Raw genomic sequence first — 13,715 nt, 5'->3', positions numbered from 1 at the left:
TGCTTCACCTGCAGAGGGATTCCAATTCAATCCTCAGTGTCTTTAGTCCATTTTTTCTGGAATAGAAGCTACAGAAGCTTCTTTAATTCTGTATGCATTAAATACAGTGAATCAAACAATCATTATTCCCCACTGGATAGAACTATGATCCATGCACTAACTTCTTGACATTTTCTCATTTTTTCCTCTCCGCCACCTGGCTCAATGCTTACGGTTTGCGTAGGATGGTGGTGAGCAATGCCGTTGGGCCCAGTTGGGTCAGCAATGCCAACGCCTCCAGTAGCTCCTCTCCATCTCTGTGTTCAGCACTTGGTTCCAACGCCACAAATCGGAAGAACTGAGCATCTCGATCTTGAAAGTAGCTCTCCTGTCGTACTGCATGGACAAAGGAAGGTGATTCCAGGGCATAAAGGAGGAAATAAGGAGGATAAAGTCAAGAAATGGTTTGATTCCACCCCTAAGATTGCAAGGAAGATATTCCACCATTTTACCATCTCATGACCTCTTACTAAGGGTAATGTAAATGATCAGGATTTACAGAAGAAAAGATCCTTTGGGGTATATGTGGACAAAAGTGCCCAGGGAAAGAATTAAGACTCATCCACACAGCCTCCTTATTCTAGCATGAACAATTCTATTTATCTGTTTCTGAGGACAGGGCACTGGCTTCATCTTACAGGCCCCCCACTCCTAACCCAGGCTGCAGCTGGTCCAAGCTCTTCCAGTTTATCAGTAGACTCTGCTGCAGTAACCAAGTCATGTATGATAGGGAGCAGAGCCCCTGGTCCAGGAAAGGGTATAATTGGCACACAAGAGTAATTTGTCCAAAGATCCCCACCTACTTCTCAAGCAAAAACTACAAGTCCAGGAGAACTCCCAAATTGTGAACCAGCTGTATGTGGGGAAGTCTACTTCATTGAGACTCAGAAATGACACCTCACCAGTTCAAAGAGGGTGAAAAAGCCAAAGGGATTCCATCTTGCTAGGGTTGAATTCTCCCTCCTCCATCCCCCACAATATTGTCACAGCCTCCAAGCACTGAAACAACATATGAACAGCTGGAATGTAAATATACATTCGAGTATCACCAGCAAAATGCACTCTATGCCACTGAATAACCACATCCAAGAGTTTCATTCAATATTAAAAAGGAGCAGTGAGAAACTTGAACTCTGAGACCACAAATACAGGAGGGGACTGGGGTTAGATCTCTCCACCATCATGACCAATACTGACTGGAACAGTATCCGAGGAAGGGGAAATCACCTCAAAATATTTCCAGAAGGACATCATACTCAATGGTATCAAAGCCATCAAGAATTAAAAGGAGGGCCAGGACAGATCTACCACTCCCATCATGGGCTTCCAGAAGTCATCAGCCAGTGTGGCCAATGCCATCTTGGTACCATAACCCAGCCTGAACCCTAACTGAAGAGTCCAGATAATCCTGGGTCTGCCAGTCTTTCTTGAAAAGGGAAGGTTGCAGCATTAACAAGAGCTGTCATAATTATTGGGTCCAAGGATGGCCTCTTAAGAAGGTACAAACTACTGTCTCCCTCAAAGCAGGTGGAACACCCTCTCCAGAAAAGAGGCATTAATCAAGGCTTGGGTCCAGAAGATGGGTCCAGTACCACACATAAGAAATACATGGCATGAAATAGAAAAAGCTACAATAGGACCAAATTAAAACCCTTCTGTTGGGTTTTTTGCCAATGCCAATGAACTCTTTCAAAATCAATAAAGAAAAAAACACAGTTATCATATGCAGTGTGAGATTTCTACAAATGGAACGGTCTTTTCCCAGGCCTAGGAAAAACCAATTTCAGATTCAAAAAGAACCTGAGTTGCTTTCTGAAACAGCAGCAACACTACCAGCTTTGTTACAGCAGTACAATGAAAGGAAGGCTGTGGAAAGGACTTCCAGTGGAGGCATAGAGATCTAAATATGTCTCCGGGAGACTAGAGAAGATTACCACAAAATAGATTGAAGTACCAATGACTAGACTAGCTTTTCCAAAGCTCTTCAGATAAGATGAGGATGGGAGATCACTCACATGTGCTTTGGATAGCTGCTCGTGAGGAGACTGCAGGACAGCGGTCTCCCATGAGTCTAAGTGCCAGGATACAAAGGCATCAATCATCAAGCTCACAACCACAGCAGAGCTTTTTAAAAGGCACTGGGCTTGCTAACCTCACTTCTAATAAGTTTCAGAGATTGCCTACTTAATTATCTTAAGGCTATTAGATATCTTTTGAATGACCAGATTGAAAAACCACACCGTGAGTTTATCTTCATTTCTGAACAAAAGAAAAATTAACCATAAGTTTAAGAACTTAAAAGAATATGAGATAAACAGCAAAAAGCTAAGTAAGATTTTGAGCCAAGAAAGTTATAAACAATTTAAGAATCCAAAAAATTCAGAATACCAAAACTTTTACTATAAAATTTTAGAACTAACTATATAAAATAAACAGTGTTCATGAGAACCAGAATTATTTTGTCTATTGTTAAGTCATAATAGATTTAGAGACCTTGTGAATTGAATTAAATTGAATGCTTAGACAGGACTAAAAATTCCAGGCAAAAGGGGGGGGGGACCCTTGCTTTTGGTTTTGATTAGGATTGGGATTTACAAAATAAAACACTAATAACATTTGAAATATTAAAGAAGATTGAAGAATGACTCAGAAATTAGTAGCCACAATATCAATAATATCAGTAATGTTGTCTGCTTCAGTGGATAAAGTAGGTTTAAAGGCTGTAAATGAAGGAATGGCAGATGTGAAAATAACCTTGCTTGATGTACTGTAACAACAGTGGAATCTAAAATATTGGATAAAAGTGCAGATTGCAAGATAGAGAAAATATTTAAAGTGGACAGAAAAGTGACAGGACAAGAGAATGACACAGATAGGGACTCTTTACTGGATATACTGTACAAAAGAAGCTGGATGAAGTTTTAAAAATTAAAAATGCAAATGATAAATCAAGACAATGATCTGAATAATGTCTTTTTATTGGATTTACCAAAGAGGATTTTTAAAGCCTCAAAGAAGCCCTTGCAAAGGGACAAAGAAGAACTGAAGAGAGATAAAATCCCACAACAATATTTGAAAACACTAAAGATTATGATTTTCAGAAATAAAAGGAAGCAATATGAATCAAGGTTAAAAAAAGACGTTTTGTAAAATTCTGGCAGCCCTTTACAGATTTTTTTGCTGACATCAGGGCTGAAAAGTTGATGTCTTATGGATTTGCTTATAGATAAGCAATGGCTTATGGGAAGAAAAGATATCTGTCTGTAACCTTACACGGAGTGAAGAGCTTTCAAATTTGTTTATACTTGTGAAGAAGATTGGATGTCTTTATATATATATTTTCTTTTTTCTTTTCTTTCTTCTCTTAGTTTTTTCTGTCTCTTTACTTTCCCTTTTCTTTCTGAATTTGGTTTGTATTAATTTTTATTGCTGTAATTAAAGTCATACACATACAAACCCACACACACAGAGAAAGAATAAGCTGAGGGCAGATGCTTTTCTATGGATATTTTTTCCACAAGGGGAGAGCACATTGTTGTAGATGCATGAATGAGACTTGCACAGCTTCTTCAAAGGATTGCCAAGGGATTGCCAAGGTACCTTTTCTCTTTTAAATGCAAATTATTGCACAAGCCTATGTTTCATAGTTTTGCTTTATCTCTGGAACTGGCAGTCAAGATAGAGAAGAGGAATCAAATTATGGTTTCCGGGAAACCAACGGTAGGAAGACATGTTTGATCTGGAAAGGAGATTTGGGCAACACTGCCCCATTTATAAATCTAACCTGAACTGGGCAATGGTGGGGGGGGGGGTTTAAAGGATCAGTGGGCAAAAGAACATTTAAGCCTGGACTGAGAAAGACCTGTGCAAACAGCTGAATGCTCTTCTTATATATTGTAGAGGAATCAAAGCCTACCTCAAAAGAAGATCAAAGCAGGCTTCCTTCAGGCAGATGAGAAAAAAAAACTGCTGGGTGATGACCAGCAAGTATCCTTTACTTAGTCTCAGTAGGGAAGAGACTGATGTCACAGTGAGATATCTAACTGGCTCTGTGACCTCACTGCCAGACCAACCAACCAGTCACATAATTTCTCACAAAAGCAAAGATTCTGAGGAAGTGTTTTTCAACCTTGGGGACTTTTAAAGCATGCTGGCTGTGGAATTCTGGGAGTTGAAGCCTACACACATTTTTACAGTCCCCATGGTTGAAAAACACTGCTCTGAGACCTCATTTACAAATCTGATTCCATTTTGTACCTACCTTTCTTCCACAGAAAAATCGCAGACCCAGGATATCCTATGGGTCTTCTATCCCAGGAACTGATGGACTACATCTGCTTAGCTTCAGGAAAATTGGTACATCATGTGTTGTTGGATCACACTCAGAGATACTTTGTTATTTGTTTGCTTTACAAATATATATTTAACATCTCCCTAGCTAGAGAAAACAAGGAGTAGAAACCAAATAGACCAATTTCTCCAAAGAAGGAAGAAAGAAGGCATAAAAAGTCCATGTTCACTGCATTGGATAGGTTTGGATTTCCTTTGGAAATCACAAAATGGATTAAGACAGTATATGAATTCCTTATACCTAAAGGTTAATGGCATGTTTTCTCCTACTTTTCCACTATGCAGGACAAACCAGATCAGAATGCCCATTTTCACCCACGCTTTTTAATATCTGTGTGGGAACCCTTTCGACGTGGGATGCTAACATAGAGAGATATACATAGTAGTACATAACACTTGAGCATGAATTGGTTTTATTTGCAGACAACGTTCTTTTATTTCTTAACATCATGTTACTATGCCAGTGTTTGTGAAACAAAAATAAAAAATTGTCACCGTTTATGGTTATAAAAGACATATATTCCTTTTTGTTCTATTTTTTTTTCACTTTTTTGTTACAACCCTTTTTATGTTTTTTTTTCTCTTTGACAATGTATGCATCACTAACACTATTGTTCTGTTTTTTCTTATTAATTTAAAATACAATAAGGTAGTCCCTGTCTTACAACAGTTGTTTAGTGATAGCTCAAAGTTACAATGGCACTGAAAAAAGTGACTTATGATTGTTTTTCACACTTACAACCATCATGGCAACTGACTCACATTTATGACGGTTGCAGTGCCCCAGGGTCACGTGATCAATTTTTGCAACCTTATGACAAGCAAAGTCAATGGGGAGGCCAGATTCATTTAACAATCGTATGACTAACATTAACAACTGCAGTGATTCACTTAACAACTGTGGCAAAATAAAGGTTGTAAAATGGGGCAAAATTTTCACTTAACAACTGTCTCACTTAGAAGCAGAAATTTGGGGCTGACTTGTGGTTGTACGTTGAGGTCTGCCTCTAAAAAAGTTATTCATTTATTTATTTGTTTCTTTATTTATTTATTATACTAGGAATTGTATTGAGGCTAGGGGGCATAAACCAAAGTTTTTTTAAAATCTGAAATACTGATTAAAAGTAAACTCTGAGCATGAAGGGTGAGTATACTACATTCCCAACAAATATCATTAGATTGTTTTTAAAAAATCGTTGAGAGAACCAAAGAACAGAACTTTAGCTAAAAACAATGCAGATAAGAGTATTTTGCAAACTGCTGCCGTATTTTTTTCTCACACAGATTGACCCTTACCATGAGCTAGTACTCCTTCATCCATCAATACTTGACAAAGCCCAAGGGCCTGGCTGCGGGTCTGCACTGAAAGACCTGCACTAAGGAGTGCATCTACCAATTCCTTCCCAGAACAACACTGCCTGAAAGAAACACAAAACAACTGTGATTTCCAAGTGCTTTTGAGATCAAGATAACTAAGAGGGCATGCTTCAAATTCCAGGTGGTATTGTTCTCTGATAAAGCTTCAGGTCAATGTTTCTCACATTTTCTGCAATCATGGACCACTAAACAAATGTTTGGAAAATGCAGGGATCGCCTTATTAAAGAAATCTTGGTCTCATGGGAGTTCTTTGGGCCGAGTTGTACTTGTGTTTGTACATAGCTTCATATCCCTCCATTTTAAAGAGATCGACATGGTTTGCTACTGATGCTACTATCTCCTTTCATCCATTGTTGAGGATGGAAAACAGGTGTGTTACTGAAACTTCCTGGTTAGGTTCCATAGAAGAATTCCAGACATCATTTGACTAAGAAATTTGCTCCCATAAGTTGCCAAAAGCTGTAGTTTGTGACCTCCCAGATCAGAGGCAGCATGCTGGGGAGTGACAGGAGAAGAAGACTTCTTGCATTAAGCCATAGGTTTCCTAGAAGTATCCATTATGGAAGAAGTATCTTATAATTATAAAGATTTGGCTTTACCAGGAATGGAAGTATAAAAACATATTGTGTCATGTTATTTCAGGGTTTCTCAACCTTGAGATTTTTAAGATGCATGGACTTCAACTCCCAGAATTCTGCAGGCATCACCTTACCTCACATTCCCAAAAAGTCCAACAAGTTAGATATCTTGAAAACGTAAAATTCTAATTTCATTTAATCTCTAATCAAGGGAACTCTAATCCAGAGGTCCCCAACCTTTGGGACACCAGGGCCCAGTTCCATGGAGAAAGTTTTTTCCATGGACCGGAGAGTGTGTGGTTTTGTGTGCTGCCTGCGTCCCATAGACTGGTTGCTGGCATGCTGTGGCCTGGTACTGATCCACAGGGACCCCTGCTCTAATCAATGGAATTTAAATAATTCAGGGTTCATTACCTGACATCCACATGAGATCAGAGAGCAGGTAATATAAAAGCACTTTCATACATACATATCCATATGATAACACAAATCTGTATGTACAGGTAAAAATGAATGCAAATAAATGTGGCTTCTTAATGATTGCTGAAGCAACAATTGTATGAGATTCTGCAAGGTTTTTCTTCTGGAACAGATAATTCAATGGAAACAATACTGTCAAGGAAAGAGTTCTAGCCTTGTGCAAATCTACACTCAGAAGCCTCATTATTCTCGTGTAGCACATCCCTGGATGTTTTATTTGTGATAGCACTCATAATACTTTAGGGGAAATGGCAATGTCATCTACCTGTACCTATTCCCCCATCCCCCTCTACCTTGGGGGAGGAGGGAACAGAAGCTCACAAATAGCAAAGTGCCAGTTGCTTTTAATTCCTTGGCCCAGGGGCCCACGTTCGTATGTACCTGTGAAGCCGGAGGTGATGCTTATGATCGCGTATTAAATCTGGATGCATGACTACTAGATGTGCGCAGAGGAGCCTTCCTGCCCGCTGAATTTTGTTGGAGGAAGCCTGCAAAATAAAATGTAAAAGAGGCTACTGCACTTGATCTCATCATCTTCCAGATACTCACTGTCAGTGAATATTAATTTGGGCATGGGGGGAGGGGGAAGAGGACAGAGCTGCTGGCCATGTTTTAAGAAGTCATCTCTAGCCAAAGCATTAGCAGAAACAATTGCACTATATAGAACATATAGAACAGTAATCTTTATACCAGTAAAAATATTTTTTTAAAAAAATGAGAAAAGTAACCTTAAGCTCTAGAACTCTACTCCCACAATGGAGATGGCCTATCTACATATCATCTTCCCATTCATATCACCCAATAAATGGTATTACAACTCACACTGCCTCTGCTTCACATGGTGTTTCATAACCATCATGCTTTGCAGCCATTGATATAGGAGGTGGTCCTTGGCTTGCCACCATTTGTTTAATTATGGTTCAAAGTTACAACAGTCTTGGAAAAAGTGACTTATGACCTGTACTCACATTTGCAACCATCACAACACTCCCACAGTAAGTGATTGCAATTTGGGTGCTTGGCTTTTAGCTTGCATTAATGACTAATTGGCCATTTCTGGCAAAAAGTGGCAAAAATACCCATTGGGGAAGCTGGATTTGCTTAATGATCATGTGGTTCACTTAACAACTACAGACATTTGCTTAATAATTCCCATAAAAATTGTTGTAAACTTTGGTATGACTCAACTTATAACTACAACAACTTATGACAGAAATTTCAATCACTATTGTGGTCCTAAGTCAAGGACTACCTGTAGTCCCATATCTGGTATCTTACGGATTCATTTATAAGTAACTATAGAAGTAAGTGGGTGATAAAATATTTTTAAAACTAGATTGCTTTAAAAAGATAATTCCTATAAAAATATAAATATTTTAAACTGATCGACCGCAAATGCATTTATTGGCATCTCCTGAAAAACTAGAGTTGTAAACAAATACATTTGAGCTCTGATTATTTTTTTAAAAAACTCTGATGTAAGATTTAAGCAGGTTTTCAGGAGATGCAAACAGATGATATGTGGGTGTTCCCATGTTTTGAAATGCCTGTTCTGAATTTGAATCCAAAAACTGTGCAGCCTGAATTAACATAATCTTGTATGTTCACAACAAAAGCATCAATCAAAAATTAACAACTAGGCTCCCTAAATATAAATGTTACATTCTTGTGGTCAATAGAATCAGTAAGGAACATGAGGCGCCTCCAGCTCCTATAGTATGAATAAATATCTTTATTAATAAACATCTGAAAGTTGAATACATTCCTGTGATCACAGTGCTCTATAACAGGGCTTTTCAACCAGTGTACGGGTACCACCTGTGGTACATTGACACCTGGCAGGTGGTACGCGACCATCCTAGAAAAGTGGTAGTGGGGGAGGGGAATGAGCTGAGCCAGTGGCAGCACCGCACAACCCTGAGCAAGAGATGGCTGGAGCTGCAGGACTGTCAGGGCTCAGTGGAAGCGCCAGGATCAGCGCTTCTTCGGGGCTGTCAGGGCTCAGTGGAAACACCAGGATCAGAGCCAGGCTCCAGCTGGAGCTCGGCACTGATCCTGGTGCTTCTGCTGAGCCCAGAAGAAGCACCAATCAGCTGGAAAGCAGCACTGATCCTGGTACTTCTGCTGAGCCCAGAAGAAGCGCCAATCAGCTGGCATGTTGCAGCATCTCTTATGATTTACATTCAGATACTTGGCAACTGATTCATATTTATGATGGTCACAGTGTCCCAGGGTCATGTGAAGTGACCAAAACCTGTTGCAACCACCCAGCAGATGGGGGGAATAAAAACCAACACCCCCACCCCACCCCTGCTGCCAATCCTCAACAGAAATGCTCACAACAATGAAAACCTCGGACAGGAAGAGGAAGAGTGCCACTGGGTGAGCAGGCAGATGTCTTGCTTGGCTGTGGCTTGGGGGGCACTTTTTTCAGTGCCATTGTAACTTCAAACAGTCACTAAGCAAACTGTTGTAAGTCGAGGACTACCTGTATTTTATCACTTTTTTCCTTTTTTTTTTTTTTTTGTCGTCAAGTTTTTAATACCTTTCTAGGCGACTGGTGGTGCTCGGATGTTGCCATATCCTAAAAGTGGTACAGTGGGTGAAAAGGTTGAAAAGCCCAACTTATCATAATAATTAGAATAGTTTACCTAGACTGCATATGTCGGCAGAAAGAATGGGTCAAACACAAAATTAGCAAATTCAAAGCAGAATACAGATCTGAACAAATTCCATTCATAAATGCATTGCTGCCTGAGCTGGTTACTGTGTGCAGTTACAGTGAATCACAGAGGTCCATCTTCCCAAACTTGGAATCTTCTGGAGATGTTGGCATTACAACTACCAAAACTGCCTGGAATGGACAGCTTTTGTAGAGGATATCTACAAAATGGTGGTGCTAGACCGCAAAGAATGAGTGAGCTTTGTTATATTATAGCTGATATTTTTTGTTTGCACACATGTCATGTTTATTACCTGCTTTAGGTTGTGCCCAGGCACCAGAGTTGATTCACTCTCTGGAAGAGGAGTCTAGAAACAAAAACCAAGACAAAAATCAAGGACAATTCCATAGTTATGTTACAAAGCCAGGAAGGAACTATTTCTTACATTTGTTAAGCCCAGGGTAACACAAATAGTATCCTCCATTCAAAGGAAATGACCAAGAAACCCAGGGTGAGATTTATTTTTGTTATGTTATACTGTATATGTTAGTACACTTGCAAGTCTTATTTTAGAATCTAACCCTGGTTCATTTTTCACTATAGCTATCTATCTATGGAGCATGCGTGCATACATACAAGCACACACCAGTTTTAAAGAATCTTGCAGCACTTTTGATCAGTTAGCTCTGGATCTCCAGAAAATTCAATTATTTTCTACTATAACATGCAGTTTAAATGAATAACAAAACAGGAATTGTAAATGGTTTAAAGAAAGTATTTCAACTTCTGCCTTCTTTGGCTGCTTTAATGTGAATAAAATGATACTGTGGCCCAAATATGGCACTTTAAAAAAGGAAGAAAGGAGTACTCCAAAGACTAGCATTTACTGTAGAAATATCATTCTTGCTGCTTTTTCACAGTGAGCACATCGTCTTTCATGCCAAAGCAGCTGAAAATGAACATTTATTAACCTATCTAGATACATAGATAGTTGTACCTAAATATGTGTGTAAGCCTGACTTTACAAGCAGATGGAATCAAAGGGAATGTAAAACAAAAATGTGTTTGAAAAGGAGGTGAGAAGTCATGTTTTAAAAAATCAGATAATCCCAGGAAAAGGGAGTGTATATATTCTTTGCATTAAAGACAACCATGAATAAATGCAAACCATTTTCTCATAGGAAATAGGCTTAATCTAGCCATCTATATGAAGGGAACAAAACAGGTAGGATTTTGCTCTTCCATGTTTTCCACAATTGAAAAACAAATAAAATACAGAATAAGAACGACAGTTGGTTACTGATAGGGTAACATCACTTTAGCCAAGATAGATGGAAATATGTATATAGGCTGCTTTGGTATAATAGAATGTTTTTTAAAACATGTAAACCCTTCCTCTCTAAAAAAAAAAAAATAAAAAAAATCAGAACACTTTTATCAGTTTTTTTTTTTGTTCCCTTCCTTCCACACCCTTTTCTACTAATTGTGACTCACACTGGTTTCCAACTCTGTGACTTGCCAAGGAAGAAGAACCTCAGTTCAGACTTTTCTGCAGCAGTTAAGCATATATTATTTTACTTAAGAATGACTCAAGTCATTGTGAGAGAAAGTCTATGCCCCTCTCCCCAATTAATGTTTGCTGAGGAATGGAATTATATTATAGCCATACTGCTTGCAGACCCACAGTATATGAGATAAATGGCTGAGTGGACACTCAATTGCTACAACAGCCTTTTCAAATGGCATGCTGGTGGGCAAATCAGACTGCATTCAGTTCTGGTTACATAAACTGGAAAAACTGTGTGCATGTTTTTGTAGTCCCTTCTTAAACTCACATACTTTGCCAATAACTCAGGGGTGGTGACTTGGTGACCCTGCAGATGTTGCTTAATGTCAGCTTTCAACAACTCTAACTAGCATGACCCATTCTGAAAACATCTGGAAAGGTCTCAGCACACACTCTGCTAGAGAGAGGTTCCCTGAGGATGGGCTCCAGCATAAGTCCAACAACTCAGAAGACTAAACCTCTGGTCCAGGTGACCAACCCAGATTGGATCCTGCAACATCTGGAAGGATACAGGCTCTCCAACCCTGACATATAGTAACCGAAATGTGACAAATATCAGGATGTCACCAACAAATGCTTATTAGGAGATAAGGGAGTGAAGGAAAGAACATTGTTATATAATCATTCAGGATCACGTAATATGCATTTGCTCAAGGTTATAGTGTTACATCTGTGTGTAGAAAATAAAACCACAAAGAAAATGCCATCCCTGTTTCAAGGATTTCCTGTGGACCCCAAGGATGTACAATCTGCTGTGGCTGAAAAATATTACTACTACAAAGATGTGAAAGCTTAATGTGTAGTTCCTGATGTGACCAATCTTTTCACACATCATTTGATGTAATATCACCCGTTTACAGATGCAACCTTTCCTTCAGCAATTAAACTTGCATCAAAAAAAATGCCAAATTAAGCCCCATTTACTTTTAGATGCAAATCAATACATATTAAACACAGAGAGGGGGGGGGGGAAACAGACATTACTGTTTAAGCCAGTCTTTTTACAGCAAAATAATGATGAAGTGATTAACTCAGACAGTGTTTTTTTATGGACAGCAGAATGGGAAGGAATGGCATTTTGATGTGTTTTTTTTTCTCTCAGCCCCTTCTTGGGCCAGCTGTGCACAAACAGAAGTAATTAAATGAAATAGCAAGCAGGCAGCAAACTACAAGAGTTACTCCTTTTGACACTTCAGCTAGCAGCAGAGTGGCTTGGCTGGAATGCACTGGAATGCTGAGTGCTATAACAAGAACCCACGAAAACATTTCAATAAACACAACTTGTGTTCCTCACATTCTTTTCAGTAGCTGCTTCAGATACTGATCAGCTTGCAACATGGACATGAAAGGATAGCATTTTTCTGGCACAGATGGCCAGCTTATGTTCAAAACAGAAGAAGAAACCAGGAAAGAGAAAGGACAGTGGAAGTTCGGATTAACATCTGGCAAAACACAAAAGTGAAATCGGAGATAAGGCAAAACACAGTTACCATGAAATAAAACCCATTAAACACAATGTGTAGTAACTTATTTCAAAATAAAAATGCATAGGAAGGCACTGTATGATTTGAAGTTAAAGACAGCAAGCAGCAGCTAGGTTCCCACATCATACTATAATACAGATAACCTTTATAGATAAACCTTTATTCACATTTTTATTGTGGGCATAACAGCACACATCAAAAATGAAATTTAGTTGCTTGCTCTCAAAAGTGTACACATGCATAACACATCTTTAAACATGCTATATACAACATATGTATAAACCTACACCCTTACATATAAATAACATATAAATATTAATCACTGTCCATTTTGAATACATAGTGGAAAAATTTTTGGAAGCTTTAGAGTTCACAAGGTTAACACTATATAGAAGAAAACTGTGACTGAATCTGGACATTCTGCATCAGATACCACGAAGCCTCCTCCTGGAAAGTAACAAGGAAAACAGGTCGTGAACAGGATGTGTAGTGTCCCAGACAATCTTGCGGACCCTGCTCAAGCAACACTTATATGCTATGCCCGGGGTGGAAGGGAGGGAACTGCCAATAATCTTTTCTGCCATCCTCACCACTCTCTGCACCGTCTTCCGTCTTCCTGTCTGAAGCAGTGATGCTTCCAAACCAGACTGTAATGATGTATGACAGGATGCTCTGTAGAAAGTGGTAACACGCCTTTTATGTGAGCTCAGTCAGGGCAACCACACTCGGGCAGATTATTTACTTAACAATGGCAGTGATTCACTTAACCACTATCGCCCAAAAAAAAATCATAAAATTGGCTATAACTCACATAACTGTCTTGCTTAAGAATGGAAATTCTGGCCCCAACTGTGGTCAAATGTCAAGGACTCCCTATATCTATCTATATAGTCCTATTCCAGTGCTTCAGTAAAAAAGCCAAGTCTCAATGGCTTTCAAAGGCTAAAACATTGGGAGGTCTGGTTGCATCTTCCTTCCAAGACCCATCACTAAAAACTAAGTGACACATTCTCTCTTCAGCCCCTCGCAGCCACTTCACAAGAAGCCATCGGCCTCCACTGTTGCTCCCTTCTGAAAACCAGAACTTCATCCTTTCCACCTTGGCACAGCAACATATCTTATTTTCCTTTAAGCTGGGGCACCCGACTTTGGCAACTTTAAGACTTGTGGACTTCA

The 13,715-nt window shown here is 39.2% G+C and overlaps 1 protein-coding gene across 6 annotated transcripts in view; it reads right to left on the bottom strand.

Annotated features, from left to right (window-relative positions):
• RAPGEF3 (Rap guanine nucleotide exchange factor 3) overlaps positions 1-13,715 on the bottom strand; it is a 61,571-nt gene that overhangs the window by 26,644 nt on the left and 21,212 nt on the right. For 5 of the 6 annotated variants that reach the window (XM_039352590.1, XM_039352593.1, XM_039352589.1 and 2 more), the window contains 4 exons: positions 9,802-9,855; positions 7,207-7,313; positions 5,686-5,807; positions 213-375 (listed from right to left, as the gene is read on the bottom strand). In XM_039352590.1, the coding sequence (XP_039208524.1) occupies positions 213-375; positions 5,686-5,807; positions 7,207-7,313; positions 9,802-9,855 (446 nt within the window). Of the gene's footprint in view, positions 1-212; positions 376-5,685; positions 5,808-7,206; positions 7,314-9,801; positions 9,856-12,349; positions 12,498-13,715 lie in introns of all 6 variants that reach the window. The other variant, XM_039352594.1, reaches the window with a different exon arrangement.

This window comes from Crotalus tigris, unplaced genomic scaffold (genome assembly GCF_016545835.1).
Source record: "Crotalus tigris isolate CLP2741 ecotype Arizona unplaced genomic scaffold, ASM1654583v1 scf7180000018445.1570621, whole genome shotgun sequence".
Taxonomy (NCBI): Eukaryota; Metazoa; Chordata; class Lepidosauria; order Squamata; family Viperidae; genus Crotalus; species Crotalus tigris.
This window is presented reverse-complemented; position numbering and strand designations above follow the sequence as displayed.